This window comes from Carcharodon carcharias, chromosome 17, assembly GCF_017639515.1.
Source record: "Carcharodon carcharias isolate sCarCar2 chromosome 17, sCarCar2.pri, whole genome shotgun sequence".
NCBI lineage: Eukaryota > Metazoa > Chordata > Chondrichthyes > Lamniformes > Lamnidae > Carcharodon > Carcharodon carcharias.
In genome coordinates this window covers 20749100-20772897 of record NC_054483.1, presented here as the reverse complement: position 1 = coordinate 20772897, position 23798 = coordinate 20749100, and the positions used below count along the sequence as shown (strand labels likewise).

The 23798-nt window shown below is 44.0% G+C and overlaps 1 protein-coding gene across 1 annotated transcript in view; it reads left to right on the top strand.

Annotated features, from left to right (window-relative positions):
• LOC121289611 (netrin receptor UNC5D-like) overlaps positions 1-23798 on the top strand; it is a 449805-nt gene that overhangs the window by 413099 nt on the left and 12908 nt on the right. Inside the window, exons 12-14 of the mRNA XM_041209233.1 lie at positions 5498-5666; positions 15363-15590; positions 20178-20327. Coding sequence (XP_041065167.1) covers positions 5498-5666; positions 15363-15590; positions 20178-20327 — 547 coding nt within the window. The remainder of the gene's footprint in view (positions 1-5497; positions 5667-15362; positions 15591-20177; positions 20328-23798) is intronic.

Here is a 23798-nt window from a genome sequence, read left to right as displayed (position 1 = left end):
TGGTACCCAATCCATCTTCCACACTGGCACTGATCAGCTGAGGTCAATGCCGCTGTGAGGACTTGTAGGTCTGAGTGCAACCCCAGGTAGCCCTGATTGGTCTCCTGGAGGAACCTCTCCATGAGAGTCGCCACAGTCTCCGTGGAGGAAGCATGGTGCTTGGCCATGAGGCTCATTGCATCGGTGATGCTCCGTATGGACTCCTCCAGCACAGGCACCAAGCCACACATAACCTCATGTATCTCCACCAGATCCTTCTGCATACCCTGCTGCGCTTCCAGTGTCTGCTGCCTCACAGACAACTCCAGAGGCACATCATCAGTCACCGACCGAGCATGTGCCTGATCCCCAGCTGGCGCCATGGGCACCCTCTGCCTTCGCCCGCACCTCAAGCGAGTGTGAAGTGCCCTCACCGCCCATGCCCCAGGACACTAGCCGATGATCTTATTCCCACCGAGGTGCTAGTATCTGCGCTGGTGCCTCTCTGGCAGAGATGGTGTGATGCTGGTGAGTCCAATTGTTCAGGGCCCTCAGGTGTTAGTGGCGGCCCCTCTGCCTCATCCTTCTGCTCCTGCTCCGGTGAGGCTGAAAGGAAGAACAAGGACATTTGATTAGTTAAAGTGGAGACAATTTCCATGTACATGCCTGGCCCCCGGCTCAGTATGCGCTCATCCTTCCATATCAATGGTCAACCCATGTTGCAAACTTCAATCGCTGAGCATTCAGCAGTGCCATGGCTGCTGGGACACACATGGTGACCTCAGTGCTCGCCAAGCCTACCTCCCTGTGGCACCCCAGCCTCACCACTACCAGTGAACCTGGGCACATGGCGCCACTCCAGATCCATCGCCTCCTGCTCGTATCTGGTGACGATGGCCAACTGAGCCTGGCCTCCGCCAGGTGGCATTGTGTGCAGTCTTCTCCTGAAAAGGAGAGCAGAGGATTGATTAGTTCACCCTGTACCCGGATTCCCATCGCATCCCTGCCACCCCAGCCAGAGTGGGACATTGCAGGGCTCCAGTGATTCATCACCTCGCAGCTGCCGCACACTCACACCAAGAAGCCAGGGCTGACCCTACCCCTTGCCCATATGCTACCTCCATTACATTTGACACCACACGGTCGAACCTTGCAAAGCAAGGATGCACAAGCACATGGAATGCCAAGGGTAGCAGATGGATTGGTGGCCCAACACCTAGAAGCTCCCCTCTCAGTCAGTCATCACCCTGACTTTGACATGCTTCCCAGTCCCAGCATTGTGCCTAGGTGCAGAGCCTTGAGGTTGCCCCCAAAACTGTACTCTGGGTGTCAGTGTCACACATGCTGCCGGTGCAGAACCCATCTCAGCACTATCCTCTCAGGGTGAACTAGGCATGGGCAATATTTGCTGGCCCACCCAGCGAGGTACACATGCTGTGAAGGATTCAGTGCTGTAACTGCACTCAGAGTTGGGGGGGCGGTGAGGTAGTGCTTGGGGTGAGAGCCTACCCTGCTGTGTTAAGTGACCTCTGCCAACATGGTACTCACCCTTCCCAAGAGCAAGAGGCCGCTGAATCGCTTGCAGCACTAGACCCATGTGCGTCACACCACGTCAGGGGAGCTGACTATCTCTGCCACCTCCTCCCAGGCACGTTTGGTCAGATTGGGGGGGGGGGTTGGTCTCTGCCTCCCGTCCCTCAGAACGAGGACCTCCCACCGTGCTGCCACCACCTTGTCCGGGAGGCAGCTAGACACTCATCAGAAAACTGAGGGGCACACTGCCCTGCTGCCCTACCCTCCTGCCTGGCCTGCTCTCCAGCAGAGCTCTGGGGAGCCCTTCTACTGGCCGTGATGGAAAGCCTTTGCAAGGCTGCCAGCGCTATATTTGAACAGGCTGCCGGGTCGCCACTGGACCCGGTGGTCATTGCACTCCTGCCACCACTCGCCCGCCCACTCCTGCTATCCTCGGGAGCCCCGCTTCACGCTGGGCAGGCCTTAAATTGGCCTGCCCACACAAAATGGCAGCGCGGAGCCGATGGTGGGCGGCGATTGGATCCCCGCCCGCCCACACCTGCTCCTGAATGGCCTGCCCACCGGGGAGAAAATTCTCCCCTCGGCCAATTCAGACACACGAAGGGCCGAATGGCCTCCAGCTGTGCTGTAAATTTCTGTGATTCTTTGATTTCTATGAGCCGTTGTCGTCAATGCAGTGATATCAGCTCAGACCACTGGAAACTTAACGAGTGTTTATTGTAAAGAAAATCCTAAAATCTGTGTGAGCAGGCCCAACAAAGGGGGCACCCATTCTTGCTCCCTTACTGTGTATATTTAAGACTGGGCAAAGCATACCCAACTCATTCTGTGTCTGTGCATGGAGCCTCTTAAAGATTTCCATTGCTGGCTGTTGAAGAAACAAAAAAAGCCCCTTTCAGTCAGATTAGTCTGAATGTTTTTCAAAACAGTTGCTACGAGCATTAAGCACAAAGTGAGATACAAAAGGTTTAAAGCTGGGCTTGATAGCTTCAGGGTTCAGTGGCAGTGGTACAGTACCATCAAATGTTTTTGTGTCCCAAGTCAACACCAGCGTCTAAAGATAGATGGTTCTTCTGGCTGTGCTCATTTGTATTCCTGTTCATGGGAAGTTAGTCAGGGTGCCACAGGGGTACAGGTTTGCTATTTTTTCCCTCCGCGAACAGAGAGAAAATTCATGCACTTTGCATTGCAAGAACATCTCTCTGTCTTGTTATAAATAATAACCTCTCCTGGGTTTTGACCATGGTGTGATATGTTCAGCTTTGTAGACAGATGGTCCTGCTCCAGGCCATATCCTTGGATTTGAGACATCATCAGAAATAAACTCTTCATTATATGTCTTGAGAGAATTTGATCAATGCATTTTCAAAAGTTCAAAATATCAGTGATATTTCCCTCATTGTTTTGCATGCACATACCAATACAGCTCAATTGGAAGAAAGTGTGGGAAGTACAATGTAATTTTTGGTGCAGATTTTATCTTAATCTTAACTTTGTGTTTTTTTGTCTTTAATCATCATGAGTAACTATTTTGAAGCCTTAAAGGCCATGTATCAAGTTTAAATCCATGTCCTCATAAGCAAGTGCTCGTGGTGTTCAGATTCAGGCATTACCAGTGCAGCAGCAGTGACAAAAGCAGTTCAACCGGATAGGCTCATGAACTTCGAGTAGAACAAGCTGATGAATAAAGGCAAATAGGACTGAACAGCCTGGGCTTTCTGGGCCAGATTAACAGGACTCAAGGTCATTTGATGTCCACAAGTCATCATTTGATCATCCTGGTTTAGTGTCTGAGCTTTGCTCTCTTGATAGCTTTTTTCCTACCTGAGGGTTGTGAGTTCAAGTCCCATTCCTCTCCAGAACAAAAGCACATAATCTACATTGACATTCAGTATCGTCCCAGAAGTGTGCTATACCGTTGAAGGTGCCATTCTTCAGATGAGACATTAAACCAAATCCCCAGTTCAGATGAATGCAACCAAGTCTGTGGCACTAATGAAAGAAGGATATGGAGCTCCTCTAGGGTCCAGGCCAACATTCCTCCAAATAAAAACAGCTTCACTGGTTGTCTACCTAATTGCACTTTGTTGAATCTTGCTGTGTGCAATTGTTTGCCTTGTTGCATAGCAACAGGAACTGGATGCTGAAATAATTGACTGCTGAGTGACCTTTTAAAGTGCCATTTAAAGACCAGTGATCTTTCGTGAATACTTTGCTGCTGTTTTTTTTATTTTTAAATTTGATATTTAGTCAAGAAAAGCTCAAGAGCAGAGTAGATATTTGGCAGAGAGAGTAATTCATGGGTACATTTTCTAACTTTTGTCCCGACTAGGTAAATTTTTATTCTGTTTTTGTGCACTCCAAATATTCTTCTGTAAAAATATCAGCACTTCATTTCCCAATTCACTTTTATTGTTCCAACAAAATTCGCTACGGGTATAATTGCTTATGCATAATCAAAAGAAAGAAGAAAGAATTACATCAGCAATATGACAACCCGTGTCACTAAAGAGCAGCACCAACCACACTGCCAAAGTAGAATAAAGAGAACAAGAGAAGAGAGTCTTAGGTCTTCATGCTCCTTCCCCAGCACAAGTACAGCCAATGTGTACATCTAAAACAGTGTTATCAATGTGACCTGTATTTTCTGTTTTTGCATTTGTTATTAGCTTCTTTTAATTATCAACTGAGAAAGGAGAAAAATAAATATTTGGATTTATCACGCCAGTGAAACAGCTCAACACATTCCATGAACTGAACTGCTTTTGAGGAGAGGTGGCTGTCGTTATGTCAGGCACCAGAGGCGTTCAGTTTATTCTATCCCATAATTGAAAACCAACAGAGAAAATCAATGCTTATTATAATCTGTGTATCTCTCTGGAGGCCGCTCATCAAGAGCATCCATCACACTTGGAAAAGGTGGCATTTTTATAAAGTTGGCGTCATATTAGCCCCTGCTGGGCTCAAACATCTTAGGACAGCAGCAAATCAAAATCAAACCACTGGACCAGAAGTTTCTTCAAGTTAAAAAAAAAAATCCCTTATCACTTCTGACCTCTGTCGACCACCACCCCCCTCCCCACCACCCCTCCTGCCACCATCCCCAGATAGAGGGACGAGGGATTTATGAACAACTGGCAATCCTACAGCCAAATGACACAGCAGCAGCAGCTGGTTTATAATTGGCCTCAGGTTGCGCCTATTTACAGCAACAAACTTGTGGCCTGAGAGGCAAGTCTCAAGGACACTGCTGCACCTTAGACAGAACTGTACATTGTGTGTGATATCATACAATGTTCCTGTCGTAATATAGCAGCATTTCCTCCAGCTTGCCATGAGCAACAGCGAGAGTAGTATTTATTAAATTCAGATCACTGTTGTTCATTAGCTTTCATATTTTAGTTTTGGAGGAGATCCAGAGTATTTAAGAGTTGAGGTCAGTAGCACACAGCACCAGGAGTTAAATCAGAAACTCTGCAGGGACCTCCATCAACCTTCGAGGGAGTGCACAGCCTAATTTATAAATCACAGTTCTCTCTTTTTTTTTAAACCTCTTTGACTTCTGTGTAATGAAGTGAACTTTTCAAACTCCTCCAGGGAGCCCTGTTGTCACAGATTGACTGCTACTGGAAGCTTTTACTCAGTGACCTGTTTGCCAGCTACAAACAGTAATCGCAATGTCCCAGACTGATAGCAAAATGACAATTGTCTATACTCAAGTCCAAATATTTAACATGTTCATTAAACCTTCTTTTGTCTACTATTTTAACTAAGGCGTTACCGACTTGGGAAAAAAAATCAGTAAATGCCTCAACTAAAATAACAGAGAGAGGGTACTGTACAGGCGTGTTAGTTGTTGGATTATGAACCTATATTAATAGTATGATTGTTCTGCAGTTCATCCAGTGGACTGGTTGACTTCTAGCCAGGCTGTTCTGAATCAGTGTGTTAATCAGTTTTTGTTTTGTCTCTTTCCTCTTTCAAGCCTGCAGCCAGAAGGAGCTGAGATAATCTTGAGTCCTGAGGTCACCTGTGGGCCACCAGGTCTGACCTTGTCTAACCCCATTACTCTGACTATCCCTCACTGTGCAATGATGTGTTCAGAGCATTGGAGCATAAAGCTGAAGAGACAGACACTGACAGGAAAGTGGGAGGTAAGTTTGGAGAAGCTTGTGGATTGCGCGCAATGGACACATTTACATATTTGCATTCATTGTGGATCCCTCTCACCCAGCTCCAGCAGAGTTACTGAGATAGCTTTTTTTAAAAAAATGCTGGCCCTGCTGCCCTGAACTATGGCTCGGGCATCATCATGCTTCCCACATATTCAGTCAAAATGAGCCTGGGCCTCCTGTGGATCTCTGTGTGATTCAGCAGAAAATAGATTTATTGTTGGACCTCAGTTCAGATACAATGCATAACTCAAAGAGTGAGAGATTAAAAAGCTTTGGTGATCTTAAGCAATTTGATGCAGGTTGTCTTAAAACTGAAGTACAGAACAAAAAAAAATCAGCAAGACTTGTGTGTGTGTATTATTGTGTGTGTGTGTATGTCGTGTGTATGTGTGTGTACATTTTACTTGTATATTGATCTCTGTGATCTATTGTATATCTGCATGTGATAGATGCAAATTGTAAACAGCATTTGAAAGCATATTTCATAAAGTTATTTCAATGTTAATGTGGTGTTGATGTTCATGAAATTAATCAGCAGCAACTGGAGAATGTTTTCCATGAGTTAGAAAATTGGATTGAATAATGTATCACAGAAATTAGGTTGAAGCCTAGAAATTTGAACTATATTGTGTGAAAACTTGGAGAATTATCCTTTCCTGTGCAAATTAAAGTTTGCTTCTATTTTGCACACATCCAAAGTTATTAAAGTTGGAAGTTGCACAAGGACTTCATAAACATGCTTTTACAGGGGAGGTGATGGCATAGTGACATTGTCACTGGACTTAATCCAGAGACCCAGGGTAATGCTCTGGGGACCCAGGTTTGAATCCCACCACTGCAGATAGTGGAATTTGAATTTAATAAATGTCCAGAATTAAAAATCTAATGATGACCATGAAACCATTGCTGATTGTTGTAAAAACCCAACTGGTTCACAAATGTCATTTAGGGAAGGAAATCTGCCATCCTTACCTGGTCTGGCCTATATGTGATCCCAGATCCATCCAACATACATTGGCTCAGGCACACACGTCCTGCTTGCACAGCAGTCCAGGGAAGGCAGCAGTGATTAAACATAAACCAATGAAGCTACTTCTAAATAAATGGCCTGTTATAGGGGAAACATTCCGTAAGCTTTCATAAAGGCTCAAAATGGACTTAGTAACAGTTTACTAAGGCTGGGCAGGGCAAGCTAAGAAACAAAATCAGGAAAACTCAACTTAGAGGCACAAAAATAATGTATTAGCCAGTGCCAGTGTGAGTTTCGCTACAGCTATACAAAGCCTCAGTGAGAACACATCTGGTCTTGGAAAGAAGGCAGAGCCATCTGCCCACTTTTGTTCCATAACTCAGTAACCCTTAGTCAAAAATGAGGTCCTGAGAAAGAATATCTCGGAGTAGGAGAGAAATTGTGAGAAGTTTTGATTTCAATTCCCTGAGTGTGAACACAGGAGCAGCAGTTTATCCTGGTTTGAATTTAGAAACACATGAAAAATCGACCTGTAAGTAATGAATAGGTTTATATAATGCTAACACCCACCACCTCATCAGCTCATAAACTGGAACCTGTTCCCATGGTGGATTGGTGCTTTTGCATCAACACAAATATGGAAAGATTTTAGGAAACTCATCTGTTTCCTGACAACCGATTACGTAGGTGCTGAATAATGAGGAGCTAAGAAACACAATCCGGAGCAGCTTAATTCAGCTGGCAGAAATTTTGCCTCTGAGTCAGAAGTTTAGTGCTTCAACCTTATAGTCCAGAAATTGAACGACACTCTATTCCAGCAACCCCCTTGTCCTCCTTAACCTCCCCCTCTTCCTTCCACATCACCCATGGAATAAACTTTTCCCAAATAACGCATAACTGCATACATAAGCTCAAACTCTTAAACCCCTTGTCTTCCATTTCCTATTAATGTTCTCAACCACTCCCTCACCTTTGAAGTATTTCCTGCCCCAGACAAAACATTTGTTACCTTCAGACCCAGTCATTTCCTCTGGTACAGCCCCCATCAGTGCACCCTCAAATTCAAGGGTTGCAAACTTGAGTGTACCTGGAGACAACTTTGGCAAATCTTTGAAGGTTGAAGGACAGGTTCAGAAGGATGTTAAAATGAAAAAAAAAATCGCGTGAGACCCTCGGCTTTATAAATGGAGGAATCGAATGTAAAAACAAGGAAAACCAGGATATCACGCTGAATATTTATAGATCACTGGTTAGGCCTGAGATGGAGTATTGCGGCCAATTCTGGGCACTACGCTTTTGGAAAGATGTCAAAGTTTTGGAGAGGATGATCTATTGAAATGGTAGCAGGGATGCGGGACCTCATTTCTGTGGAGAGTCGAGAGAAGCTGGGATGTGAGGAAATTGAAGAGAGGTGCTTAAAATTGTGACAGAGTAAGTCAGGAGGCAATTGTTTGTATTGACAGGACAGTCGGTAACCAAAATGCACAGATTTAAGAAAGTGGTGGAAGATTTGGGAGGAAATGAGGGGAAATGATTTTACACAACGAGTTATGACGATCTGGAATGCGCTGCCTGACAGGGTGGTGAAGCACAATAAATAGTAACTTGCAATGGAAAATTGAGCATACTTCAAACTAAGAAATTCTCAGGGCTATGGGAAAAGAGCAGGGGAGTGGGGCTCATTGGATAGCTCTTTCAAAGAGCTGGCACAGGCACAATTGCCAAATGGCCTCCTTTTGATCTGTATAATTCGAGGTGATATATATAGATACAGTTTATTGTTATTGTCATGTTCAGGGAAGATTGCGTTGCCCTCCAGATGAGAAATCAAGCCGATGTCCCATCTGTTTTTCAGATTAGCCAATGAAAGTTATGCTCAAATGACTGGGTGGGTATTCTGCATGGCAACAAATGGAATGAAGCATTGCTCCATCTGAACCTTTGTACTAAACATTAAAAAAAAATTCCGTTATACATGGGCTGTCTTGTTGACTAATGATGCACAAAGCCAGGGCGACTGTCGTGAATGGACCTTTCTTAACCTGTACTTTCTCCATCCTTAATGTCCCTGGTCATGTATTTGCTTCACGACACTTATTGAAATGAGAATCTCGAGCTAATTGTGACATTAAAGTTTCACATATTTTAATGCATAGATTGCAGAATAGGTTTCTCCCACTGTGCTCTTTATTCTGTGCTGAAGTATTTTGCTCACAAAACACTGAACTATGTTCAGTGCCGATAAATGCCTCTTTTTACTGTCTCTTTTCCCAATCTGCATTAATTGGCTTTACAAGTGTGTCGTGCTTGTGTTCTGCTGTTCAGTGCGAGAAAATAGCAATCGTCAAAGCTTCATTAATAGCATTAGAGACAGCTTTTTAACACTTGGAACACGGGGTGCAGTATGAGCAGTCAAAGCACTGCTCAACAATTTGTCAATGTTCCTCTTTCAAATTTCTTTGGCTTTCTGCTTATATTTTCTTGAATAATTGTACTAGTCTCTCGCGTGGATGGTAAATGATTTACTCGGGTTGCCGCATTTTGTTGCATCCAAAAATGCAATAACAACAACTTGCAATTATACAGACCCTTTGTTGTGGTAAAATATCCCAAGCCACTTCACAGAGGTGTTATCAAACGAAGTTTGACGCTGAGTTAAATAAGAGCATGGGACCAAAAGTTTGTTGAAGATGTTGGTTTTCAGGAGCATCTTAAAGGAAGAGAATGAGGTAGAGAGGTCTAGGGAGGGAATTACAAGAGCAGGTCAGAGGCTAGGAATCCTGTGGCGAGTAACTCACTTGCTGACTCCCCACAGCCTGTCCACAATCTATAAGGCACAAATCAAGAGTGTGATGGAATACTTTCCATTTGACTGGATGTGTGCAGCTCCCACAAGGCTCAAGAAGCTTGACACCATCCAGGACAAAGCAGCCCGCTTGGTTAGCACCCCATCCACAAACTCCCTCCCTTCACTCCCTCCACCACCGATGCACAGTGGCATCTACAAGATGCACTGCAGAAACACATCAAGGCTCCTTAGACAGCACCTTCCAAACCGATGACCGCTACCATCTAGAAGAACAAGGGCAGCAGATACATGGGAACACCACCACCTGGAATTTCCCCTCCAAGCCACTCACCATCCTGACTTGGAAATAAATCGGCCATTTCTTCACTGTCGCTGGGTCAAAATCCTGGAACTCCCTTCCGAACAGCACTGTGGGTGTAACTACATCATATGGACTGCGGCAGTTCAAGAAGGCAGCTCACCACCGTCTTCTGAAGGGCAATTAGGGATAGGCAATAAATGCTAGCCAGTGAAGCCCACAACCCTTGAATGAATAATAAATAAACAAATTCTAGAGCTTTGAGCACAGCGCTGAAGACCTGACCACCAATGGTGGAGCAAAGAAAAGTGAGGATGCGCAAGATACCAGTAATTCATGAATGCAGAGACCTCAGAGAGTTGCAGATGGTAACACAGGGTGGCATTATTTTCAGTTAGAGAATCTTATATCACAGAAGGAGGTCATCCTTCCATCATGTCCTGTTGTTTCTCATTAGCCCTGCAAATTGTCCCTTGTTCTTGATGTTTGCTTTTCGGCTGTTGAGAATTCATTGAAAACCTTAATAACTAAGGCCTTTACTTCATAAAGTGCTGAAGCGGCAGAAAATTCTGATGTTCAGTTGCCCTATTTCTGGATAGCACCTGTTAATTCAGAACTCTGCCTGTTTCCTAACTCTTACTAAGCCCCATTCACCCATCGCTTCTGTCTTCACTGACCTATATTGGCTCCCATTTAAGCCTCCCCTTGACGTTAAAATTTTCAACCTTGTTTTCAAATCCCATCATCGTCTTTCCCGTCCCCATCTACATTCCTCCGAGATATTTGCGCTTCTCCAATCCTGTCCACGAGCGGCTTCCTCATTTTAAATGATCCTCCAGTGGCATCCATTGGGTGCCAGGGGCCTGAAGCTCAAGAGTTCCCTTCCCTGAACATCTCTGTCTTTCTCTCCTTTAAGATGCTCGTTGAAACCTACAACTCTGCCCACTATTCTCTTCAGCTATCCATACGTAGATTGGTGTCAAATTTTGTTTGATAACACTTCTCCCAAGGCCTTGGGAGCTTTCACCGTGTGAAAGGCACGATATATATGCAAATTGTTGTTGTTTGTTGCCATTAAACCCAGACTCTTGTGGCTTAAAACTGGACTGTTGGCAACTGTCCTTCCAGCTGGGGCTCGGAGAAACTCTCCTTAAGCCAGCAGAGGGAGAGCCGGCTTCCATCCATTAAACTGGCCAATAGGGAGGGGTGAATAAAATGACATTGTGTTCCTTGCTGTCCTTCCAACAGCACAGATGGTGTTGCATTGAGGCGGCTTTGCACCGTCAGCAAAGCTGCCCTTTGGAAGAGACGTTAAACTGAAGTCCGGCTAACTTGTTTTCCTGGTGTAAAGAAGATTAATGGCTCGACGTGACCACCATAAGAGCTGAATGAATGATGGTGACTTAAGCAGTCTGTGTTTGATTTAGACCAGGGGTACAGAACTGAAGGACACAGGTTGAAAATGATTAAGTCTCAGACGGTGCTGCCTTGCTTCACTCCTTAATAAAGGAGCTAAGTTATCACATCAGAGAGAATTACAGGAATATGGATGGTCTGAGATTAACACATACTCCCGGAATATGAATCACTGTGCTGTGATAAGAGAATGTCACTGTCTAGCCATTCAACAATATGCCTGTGAGGATGGACAAATATTTTAATTCTCCATAGGGAAGCGGGGGAATTTGGGCACAATTTCTCCGGTGGAAATTAAAGGTGAACAGTAAAGTTTGATGGGCCAAATGGCCTTTTCCCAAATTTTCTTGTAGCTCCAGGCAAATTAAGGAAGTGAAAGAAAAAAAGACTTCCACTTAAATAGCACCTTGATTCTCATTGTCCACTACACATTCAAAGGAGGGCTCTAGCGCCTGTTTCAGGCCCCCTTTGCAATAATGGCCAGAATTTTCCTGTCGGCGATTTGGGGGCGGGGCCCGCTCGCTGACAGGAAGATGACACGGGATGACGATGGGAGGAACCCCCGACATCATCCCGGTCCCTTTAAATTTTTAGGAAGGCGGACAGCGAAATCAGCTGTCCGCCCTCCGACCTGTCAATGGCCAATTGAGGCCATTGACAGGCTCATTAAGATCATTAAAGACCCTTAGGCTGGCAGGCAGGTAAGGAGCCCCAGCGGGCTTCCGATAATACATGAAACTTCATCCACTGGCGGGATGAGGTTTCACGTTGGTTTTTAAAAAGTTTAATAAAGTTTATGTCATTTTTATTAACATGTCCCATCTCGTGTGATATTGTCACATTGAGGGGGACATGTTAATAATATTTTTATTTTTCTAATTTTTAAGTTTTTTACACTGTCACTAATCTCCCTGAGACAGCACTTTGCCTCAGGGAGCAGTGCGCTCTTTAGCACGCATGTTCGAAAGAGTGCACTTTGACAGCTGGGGATTCTCTTCCCCTCCCCGACACAGGAAGCGCATAGCGGTGGGCCCCGTTTCGGTGGCGGGGGTCGGCTGTCCGCTCGCCACCGAGCCAGTGGAGCCCGCATGCCCACCAAGGGTACAATTCTGCCCATTGGATTCACACACACCAAACTGGCAAACCTTCAAGGGACCACAGCTGGTTGCAACTAATAAGATACTATTTAAAATGTGCTTACCTGAATGTGCTTGTTCCCAGCTCCACATTCAAGCTACATGGGCTGCTCTTGGCAGCTCCCACCCCAGCCCCACTCCATGTTACTCTCCAGAACCCACCCTTTACCTTCCCGATCACCACTGACCACTACTTACCCTTCCAACCACCATTACCTTTCTTCTTAGTCGCACTCCCCTTCCTAACCATCACCACCCAACCCCTATTATGCCTTCCCCCACCCACCTTTCCATTCCCTTTAAGCCGAGGGTCACTGCAAGTGAGATGGCAACTCCAGCTGATGGTGAGCCACCTTCTTGAACTGCTGAAGTCTGTGTGGTGTAGGGACAACCACAGCATTGTTAGGGAATGAGTTCCAGAATTTTTGCCGTGCAACAATGAAGGAACGGCCAGGTAATTGTTAACAGTATCCAAGCCAGCTGGTGAAGCTGAAACTAAGGCACAGAGCTTTTCCTTGTTGAGAGAGTTCAATTGTTTGACTCTGAAAGAGTTACAGCTCTCCTCTCACATAACCCAGTGTCCCAGCTATCCTCTATTTATGTGTGTTCAAAGACAGTTAATACTCACCACCTGTTTCTTTTAACCTTAACAATTTACTTGACATGAACAAATCTTAACAATGTAACTAATATGACATTGACAGTAACGAGACCCAAAATCAATCCAATAGAAGTGTCCCCCCCACACCCTACCCCCGCCCCCGCCTCACCTGAGGCCTATTCATTCAGGTGCAAGGGTTTTTTTTTGCTGCCCCATTGCTTCCTGCTTTTGGGTGCATTCAAATTTCTTATCTGTGATATTGATGCAAGAGAAACAACGTTTTGAGTCCATACGACTCTTCAACAGAACTAAGAAAAAAATAGAAGAGAGGTGAAATATAAGTTGGTTTAAGAGGGGGTGGGACAGGTAGAGCTGGCTAGAGGGCCAGTGATAGGTGGAGATTGCCAAAAAATGTCATAGACAAAAGGACAAAGAGGTGTTGACCGTGGTGATATCAGCTTAACAGGCCTTCGGTCTGTCCACAAGTATGATCCAGACCTCCCTGTCGCTTGCCATTTCAACACTCCACCCTGCTCTCATGTCCACATGTCCGTTCTTGGCCTGCTGCAATGTTCCAGTGAAGCTCAATGCAAACTGGAGGAACAGCACCTCATCTTCCGATTAGGTACTTTACAGCCTTCCAGACTGAATATTGAGTTCAACAACTTCAGATCATGAACTCTCTCCTCCTTCCCCACCCCCTTTCCGACCCCCCTTTTTCCAATAATTTATATAGATTTTTCTTTTCCACCTATTTCCATTATTTTTAAATGTATTTCTATCCATTGTTTTATCTCTATCTTTCAGCCTATTTTGATCCCTTCCCCCCACCCCACCCCCACTAGGGCTATCTGTACCTTGCTTGTCCTTAATGTTACCTATTAGCACATTTCTTAGTTAATATCACCACCGTCAACACCTCTTTGTCCTTTTGTCTATGACATCTTTTGGCTATCTCCACCTATCACTGGCCCTCTATCCAGCTCTACCTGTCTCTCCCCACCCCCACCCCCCCCTTAAACCAGCTTATATTTCACCTCTCTTCTATTTTTCCTTAGTTCTGTTGAAGAGTCATATGAAACATTAACTGTGTTCCTCTCCGCAGATGCTGTCCGACCTGCTGAGTTTTTATTTTTGTTTTTGTTTTGGATTTCCAGCATCTGCAGTTTTTTGCTTTTATATTAAAGAATGAGGTTAGCTCATGATGTGTTGCATGGTACGGATTTCCAAAGAGGCACTGTGTTTCATTCCGCAGTGGTTCAAATCATTCGTATCAGTCATGAAAGTAGCAGTCAAATTGGGAGAAATGGAGAAATATTATCTTTCACTTTTAATAAGATTCCGGTCACCCGCTGTGCGTCTGCATGTGCACAGCCTCATCTGTTTGAAGTGGATAAGGCACTTCACATGCGTCAGTGATTAAGTAGATTCATTATGCCCTCATGTAAACAATCGCCTGGTACTGTAAATGAAGGCTCACTGAAGAATAGGTCTTAGTTAATTAAGACAACATTAATGTGAATTGAATCAGACTTCATATTTAATAGTTAAATTAATTTTAATCGCTATTCCTTACAAATCTTCTCCAGCTTTTTTCCACATAAGTTACTACCATTCCTGCTCTCGTCACTGTGCACTGCACTGTTCTGCTAACAATCTTCTAATGGCAATTGCTACATGTGTTAATTTTACTCTAGCTTTATGGCAACACTGCACCTCTACCCCTGCGACAAATCTTCCTCTGTTATCTCAGTGTTACAGAGGCATTTCGCTGATTCGAAATTGGAGGGAAGAATTTCAATTGTTTTTGTTTCTCATTCAAGAAAAGTTTTCTGAGCCATTGTGTAAGCATTTTTTTTTCTGAGGTGTGCTAAGGTCTAAAAGAAAGGGTGAAAATCAAGTGGAATTTAATGAACAGCACAGGAGCCCTTTCCCATTAACCGGCTGACTCCACTTTTTTGAAAGAAAGCGGTCTTAGGAGTTCAGCATGTCACGCAAATATTCAGAAGGCCATGTAACCTTCAGAATGGGAAGCAAATTAATTCTGTGCAAGGTGAGAATTTAGCTGCAACTTCATATTTATTCAATTTGAATAAGACAGACACATTGGGCGATGAACGATCTGATGAAAGATCATTGACCCATAAGCTGGGACTCATTTTAATCTAACTCATTGGGCAGGATACCCATGGGATTGGCTTCTGTTAACTGCAATGGAGAGCAATATTGCTTATAGATTGAGGGGCGGGTGCAGAACACCAGATTCTACCAATTTCACAATGGGTGGGTTAAGTTAAAATTGCGGCCATTGTTGACACTGTTTCTCTCTCCATAGGTTCTACCTGAAGTTCAGAGTACTTTTTGTTTTTGTTATTAGTAATTGGATGTATTGTTGCTGGCATGAATTTGTATCTCACTTGCCAATGTTTCATTAATCTTCTGCAGGAAGTGATGTTGCTTGAAGACGAGACCACATCGTGTTACTGCCTACTGGATTCCCATTCCTGTCACATTCTGTTGGACCACCTTGGCACATATGCACTCGTGGGTGAGGCAGTCACAGAGTGCGCAGAGAAAAGACTGAAGCTCGCTGTCTTTGGGCGTTTGTCCTACAGTTCTCTTGAGTACAACTTCAGAGTATATTGTATGGACGATATTCCAAGTACTTTACAGGTACTACACTAAAGAAAGTAGTTGCTTGATTTACATTCACTTACTGCGAGAGAGATTCACATCAAACTCCAAGCTTTCAATTTCCACTTTCTTTAGTGCAACTGCTGAGGCAAAAGTTTATTTGAAAACTTTGAATATTCGTATGGAGCAAACAATTAGAATCTTATAGCACAGGTGGAAGTCATTTGGTCCATCATGCCTATGCAAGGGCTATCTAGCTAGTCTTAGTCCCTTACTCTTTCTCCATAACCCTGCATTATTTTTTATTTTCAACTAATTCCCTTTTGAAAGTTGCTATTGAATCAGCTTCCACCATCTTTTCAGGCAGAGAAGAGGGGGAAGCAAGGTTGGGCAGAGTGGAAACCTGCAATGGGAGGAACTTTGATTGCACCAGTAACTCATAGTAATTCACTGAAATTGCATTGTTAACTAATAATAATACTGGTACCACATAGATTTCATTCATTACCAACAGTAAAGCAATTTGCTGATTGTCTCTGTGTAACTGGTTGTAAGTAACAGGTGTTATGGCCAGTTATCCCACCAATAGCTAGTTCATTCATTCATGTGTGCTATTCACAAAGGTAGGCCTGCTGATACTTCATCCTGAGCTATTTTCTTGGCAGTTTTTGTCATTGATGGTTTGCTACTGCCTTTTGCTGTCAGGGACAGGGAGAGGAGGCAGGTCCCAAGTATACCTCAGCCTGAATGGGGATTGAACCCATGCTATTGGCTTTATTCTGAACCACACGCTAACCATCTGAGGGGTCCAGCCCCCTCTATAACTAATAGTAGTCCTATCGTGAGATTTATACAGCCAGAACCTCTCTACACAGGTTGCAGTCAGGCACCACAGTCTAAGACACTTTTAACTAATCTGATCTCTCTCCCTATCTGGTTCTGGGTGAACGTGATGACTCTGAGCTGAGAGCCTCATTCAGAGCTGATTTGTACTTGAGCTTCACATGTCAAAACTGACTGCTGCAGTCTGAAACCCGATAGATAGCATAATGGGCAGTGGACTGTCCACATTGGGGGAACATCTCACTGGGCACATAACCTTGAATTTAGCTTAGCACCAACATTTCTCAATCATTCTGGGCTCAGTCTCAATAAAGGACAGCTAGCTTTTAAAGATTAATAGAAATTACAGCACAAGAGGAGGTCATTCATCTCCTGGTGCTGGCGCTCTGATTGTGGGGGAACGTAATGAGGTTCCCTCTTTTCAGGTGATGTGCTCCTCCAGTTTAAATCTGCCATCACTGCCCCTCTCCTCACAAAACCCACGACTTACCCCTCCAAGCTTGCAAACTAACAGCCCAACTGCAATCACCTCTTCCTTTCCAAGGCCCTTGAACATATTGTCACCTTCCAGATCTGTGGCCTCATCTTTCCTGCAGCTTCATGTTTCAGCCTCTCTGATAGGGTTTCCGCCCCCTTGCCACATCAATGAAGCAGTCCTCATCAATTCTCCAAATGACATCCTTTATGTGACCGTGACATTGGTAAACAATCCATCTTCATCCTGCTGGTAAAGCACACCATCCTCCTGTTCACCCATGAGTGCTCCTACTTTTAATTATGCCTCAAATCAATTACATTCTTATACATTGAATACTAATTATCACAGATTTATTAAGTACACACCCCACATAACAGTAAAACATAGCTGGCACAGATCAGTTGGGCAGAATGGCCTGTTACTGTATTGTAAATTGTTTGTAATGTGTAATATACGTGTAAAAGACGATGCTTTCGACCCGACGTAACGAAGGTTGGTTCGAACCCCCCTAGTTCTCTGTGCTGTGCCAATCCTGGCCTTTTGACCATTCCTGATTTCAGTCGCTCCACCATTGGCGGCCGCGCCTTCAGCTGCATAGGTCCTAAGCTCCAGAATTCCCTCCCTAAACCACTCTACCTCTCTATCCTTCTTTAAGATCTTCCTTAAAACCTGCCTCTTCGGCCAAGTTTTTAGTCACCTGTCCTTGGAATCTTGTCCTGTGGCCCAGTATCAATTTTTGTTTGGCCACATTCCTCTCAAGCGCCTCAGGCAGTGGTTTTCCGTCGATAAAGGTGCTATATAAATGCAAGTGGTATTCTGGGTGCTGCTCCTTCTAAAATGGTGGATCTAAAAACCAGTGTTACGGAGATAAGAATTCAGAAAGCAGAGTCTCCGTGCTGGCTGGAAATTCTCCCCTCCTCCACTCCTTGCTGTCAGTGCTGAAGAAATGATCATTAGCTACTGTAATTGGACATAAGTTACGGCAAAATGAATTCGCCAGATTAGTCTAATAAAAGGAGGTCTCCTGTCACATAAGAAAGTGTGACAAATTTATCACAAACCACTTTGCAATCAGCCCCGTCCTGTCATGTGAGTCAGATCAAACTTCATTCTCAGATGAAAAGAATTAAAAAATAAACTCAGGGGAGATTCATAACCGGAGAATATAAATCATGGACAAAGCTGAGTATTTACATCAGGAAAGCTGAAACCCAATTTCAAAACCTTTTAAAAATTCTGTCCATATTCACTCTCCAGTGATTTCGGTTGGTTAGATTAAACTGGGGGCCATGGGCTGTGATTAGGAGTTTCATCAGGGCCCACTGCTGTTTTCGTACCTTGGGCGCGCAAGCTCCCGGTGTGGCTCTTTCCCCACCTCTGACCACACAGAAGCCCAAAAACAAAGTAACATTAAGGAAATGGCCTCCCACAGTTTCTGAACTCCGCATTTTTTTTTTTGCGGAGGGCTTTGCTTAGGCCAAGGGTCGTAGCTGACCAAGAGAGCATGGGGCATCTCTCATTGGCTTCAACCCTGCGACATGAACTCTCCTTTTCTGAATGTGCGATATGTTTTCCTTTGCATTGTAAAATGCTGTCACCAAAGGGAGATTGTCGCACTGATGGGCTACCTGTTCTGAACAAGTGGTTCTGTTCCATACTTGTGGAGGCTGCACTGTGCATATTGGACAATGGGGAGCTTGCACTTATATGGTGTCTTTTCACATCTCTGGACGCTCCTATGCACTTTTCAACCATTGCAGTACTTTTCAAGCGTCGTCACTGTTGTAATGTACACAACGGTACAGCCAATTTAGGCACAACGAGGGCCCCCAAACGACAATGATAGAAACTGAAATGACAATGTTCTTTTGGAATTCTTTTGGAAGTGCTTACAACTACCCTGCCCCGCCCCTTCCGCCCAACACACACGCACGCACGCGCACACACAATCCGGTCTTTAGTTACCCAACATGTCCATTCTTCCATTCTTGGGCATTGTTAGTTAAGGGGTAAATATTGGCCAGGAGATCTTTGAATGGTACCATTGGCTGTTTATGGGAGGGTAATGGGACCTTAGTTTAACCACTCCAACTGTTTCCACTGACAGGTTGGTTGGTAATCAGAAGGCTCAGCTTGAAGATAATTGTCAAAAGAACGAGGGGGGAGATGAGGAGAATTTTTTTGCTCATTGTTATGATCTACAGTGTAAACGGGTGATGGATTCAGACTCAACCATAACTTTTAAAAGCAATTGGATATAGACTTGAAACAGAAAAAACATTACAGGGCTCTTGGGAAGGAACAGTGGGAGTGGGATTAATTGGATAGCTCTTTCAAAGGACTCCTTTGGTGTGCATTTCTGTGATTCAGGGTGGCACCCCTAACAGTGCAGAAGTCCCTCAGTGCTGCACTAAGTTGTCAGCCTAGATGACATGCTTAAGGTTCTGGAGTGGGGCTTGAACCCACAACCTTCTAACTGGCAAGTAAACTACCAGGTTGACATCTACTGGCAGCCAATTCCACAGCCTTTGCAGCAGAGGGGAATTCAAGGTTGTTTCTTATGATGCTGGTCACTGTTAGATCCGGTTCTGATCACTGAAATGGGTTGTGTTACTGATCTAAGGATTTTTCATGCAGACTGTCATTTCTACTTCAGTCATAGTCATTTTGAAGTTCAGGTTTGCAGCTCGTTCCTGGCCATTGTATCTTCCTTAGTATCCGGTGAAGTTAGGGTTGCTCATCCCCCGGGATTTCCCTGGAGTCTCCAGGAATTGTAGATTTCTTTTCAGGAGACTGATGCAGGCCACCTGGGAGGTAAGTCAGAGGGACGGGAATGAGTTGTGTTTCTTATTAAATTTTATTTTGCTGCTTTTATTCATTAGCTGTAAAAAAAATATGAGACATGGAGGAGAATAAAAGCTGTTTGAATTACATTCAAGAATCGTACAGTCCAATAATGAAGAGTTTGTTCGTCCCCTGGTTGATATGGGAATGCAATAGTGGACATGTCGGGCAACTAATGCCGGGAGTGTTGGGGGGGGCAGGGCAGTTGAAAGCTCTTCTGAAAGAATTCCACAGCTATGAAGTACCTTGGGATTTTCCTGGCACACTTGAACAGACGCTATAGAAATGCAGTCTTTCTATTTTAATTGTCCTGAATGATTTACAACTTTACAAACTCATCCTGTTGTTCACTTGCACAACAGAAAGTTCTTGTGACCACGTACCTGTAAGTATACCTGTCAAATGAGAGAGAATGTGTTCTTCATTGGCAAATACTAACTGCTGTGCTCTTTCAATGCCAGGAAGTGATGAGTGAGGAGAGGAGCCAAGGTGGACATCTGTTGGACGAGCCCAGAACTTTACACTTCAAAGCAAACTCCTACGGCCTTCAAATCTCCATGCTTGACGTACCCCAATTCTTGTGGAGAATCAAACAACTGAGTGTATTTCAGGTACTTTCTATTCATTTGCGTGCCGCTTAGAGCATGCATGCAGACCCAGAGGTGACAGTGGATGAATGTTTACCCATAAAAAAAATTATCCAGTGTGCCCAATTTTGGTGTCATGTATAAAAAAAGAGGCGGGTGGTGGATGGAATGTAAAATAGGATCAAGAGACGTCTGCGGAGTGGGGAGGAGGTGGGCGCCGATAGATTTTGATCTTCAGTTCATTTTGAAATGTGGGTCAGTGAGCTGCCAATGCAAAAACACCCTCCCTCATAGGCAGCTTGGTGATAACGTAACGAAACTAATCTTAGTCCAGATTAATTCTGAGTAGGTGAGATCAAATCGCACTGTTTAACAATTTAACTAAGATCTGCTGTCAGTGAAGGTGATCATGAAGCTGTTGGATTGGTGTTTAAAAAAAAATGCTCGTGTGATTCAGTCATGAGGATGACTTCCGACTTTCAGAAGTTGCAGTTGTCTGCAAACACAAAATGAAGGTTTAACAACGAATGCAAAACATACACATTAGGACTTAACATGATCTAGGTGATGTCAAAAATGTTGGGGTAGAATTTGGATTTCCACTGACTGCAGTGGAACTGAATATCAAGTGCTGCATATAATGGGCAAAAGCTTTAATACCTCCAGTTCAGTGCCACCCGAGATGAATTTATGCCCCATTGGGTTTCATAATTTATTTGCATCGAGTAGAGATCAAGGATGACTTGGATTTTGCTTTTTCTAAGCTAATCTGAAACAAATGCAAAGCTATTCCCCTTTCTTTTTAAAGATAGAAAGAAGTAATTTGTACCTATTGAACACTGTTCATGATCTTCACAGCCAATAAGTGCCTTTGAAGTTTAATGGTAGGAATGGTAATGCCATTGTATGTCAATGGGAGATGATTAGATTCCATCTCCAACAAGAGAGAATCTACCCTTCTGCCCTTGATGTTCAATGGCATTACCAACAATGAATCTCCCACTATCAACATCCTGGGGGTTTGCCATTTACCAGAAACTGAATTAGACCAGCCATATAAAAACTTGTCAGGAGTGTGATGGAATACTCTCCACTTGCCTGGATGAGTGTAGCTCCCACAGCACTCAAAAAGCTCGACATCATCGAGGACAAAGCAGCCTAAATAGCACTCCATCCACCACCTTAAACATTTACCCTCTGCACCACTGACACATAATGACAACAGTGTGTACCATACAAGATGCACTGTAGCAACTCATAGGAATATAGGATCATAGGAGTTAGGAGCAAATTAGGCCATTTAGCCCTTCTCCACCATTTAATAAGATCATGGCTGGTCTGATTGTGGTCTCAACCTCACTTTCCTGTCTGCCCTCCCTAACCCTAGACTCCCTTGTCTATCAAAAATCTGTCTAACTCTTCAATGGCCCAGCCTCCACTGCTGTCTGGGGAGGACAATTCCACATACTAATATATAATGCCAATAATACACATAACTCTCCAAGGCTCCTTCAACTGCACCTTCCAAACTGCAACCTCCAACACCTAGAAGGACAAGGGCAGCAGATGCATGGGAACACCACCCCCTCAAAGTTCCACTCTAAGCCACACACCATCCTGACTTGGAAATATATCCCCGTTGCTTCACTGTCACTGGGTCAAAAATCCTGGAACTCCTTCCCTGACAGTCCTGCGGGTGTACCTACACCACATGAATCGTAGCAGTTCAAGAAGGCAGGTCACCACCACCTTCTCAAGGGGCAATTAGGAATGGGCAATAAATGCTGGCCCAGCCAGCGATGCCCAGGTCCCATGAAAGAATAATTTTAAAAATTAAACCGTTGTAAAGAAACAACACATTTCTCACACTACAACAGATCAAAACTTCAAAAGTACTTAATTATCTACCAAGTGCTTTGAGACAACCTTAGGACAGGAAAGGTGCTACATAGATGCAAACCATTCTTTCAAACACACAAGCCAATTTGTGCACAGCAATGCCCCAAAAACAGCAATGGAATGGTAATGGTCAGAATGCTTGGAGAACGTCTCTGTTCTTCTTCGATCCAACCTCTCTTCATAACTTAAGATAGCATGACATGTTACTATAGCATCATAACATGAAGATAGCAATGGACCCTTGACTCAGTTAATTCAGGCCTTATTGGGCAGGCAGGGATCTGGTACCCTTGGGAGAAGGGGGGGTGGTGGGAGGGGTCAGCTTTTAGAGGCCAGTTGGGGAGGCACAAAAGGGGAGTATCATTTTGAGGGGCCAGGGCACCCACCCCAAAGGATGCACCCCACTTCCTTCCTGCTTTTTCACCTAGATGGTTAAAAAACAGACTCTCGCTTGCCTGCCCACGTCAACCACATTATGACATGGGCAGCATAATTTTTATTTATTCGTGGGATGTGGGCATTACTGGCTCAGCAAGCATTTATTGCCCATTCCAAAGTGCCCTTGTTCAGAGGGCTTTTAAGAGTCAACCACAGTGCTGTGGATCTGGAGTCATATGTAGGCAGATTTCCCTTCCTAAAGGGTGTTAAAAGAACCAGATGGCTTTTTACAACAAGTGACAATGGTTTCATAGTCATCATTAGACTTTTAATTCCAGATTTTGATTGAACTCAAATTCCACCATCTTCTATGGTAGGATTTGAACCTGTGTCCCTAGAGGGACATTTGAATTAGTTATCCAGTGACAATACCACCATGCTATTGCATCCCCCATTGCTAAATTGGTCAATTGGCTTATCAACAAGCTCAGTTGCTTGTTGAATATTTATACATTTTGGGAAACAGATTACGGGAAACCACCTTGTTGATGTCAGGTTCCCAGGCCAACATAAACACACCGGATTTCACACATGCGCTGGACAGCAGGAGTCCCGATTTGCAAGTGTAAAATCCCGGTCCAAGCATCTGGAGTGGAGCTTGAACTTTTCTGACTGAGAGACAAGAGTGCTACCTAGTGAACCAAGGCTGATATTAATATTACATATATTACATTTATTTTTATGTTTGCTTGAGCATTGGGAAGTGTAATTAAATACAAAGTTAATTTATTTGTTTCAGTAAATACATGCGTTCTGTAAATTGCTAATGTACCTCTTAAACATTAAGTAAAAATTCCTTGGAATATCTGAATGCAAATACTACCAATAGGCATAATTATTAATTTTTGTTGTTAGCTCTGTAATGATCATCTCCAATTTTTTTATATCACTCCTGTAACTGTGACAACCTTTTGGCGAATACTTATTTGTACGAACAGGTGCAGTAGTGTTATTAATGAAAGATGATTTTTTTTGCAGCCAATAATTATCCAAATATCTTACGTAATCTGAGTGCTGAGGATATGGAACTCTCCACCGCGAGGAGTAGTTGAAGCAAGTCAGGTGGTAACATGGTGCAGGGTTTCAGCAGCTAATGAAGTGAAGCAGGAATGGAGAGAGGTGATGCCACTGAGGCAGTAGTAGGCAGTCTTGGTGATG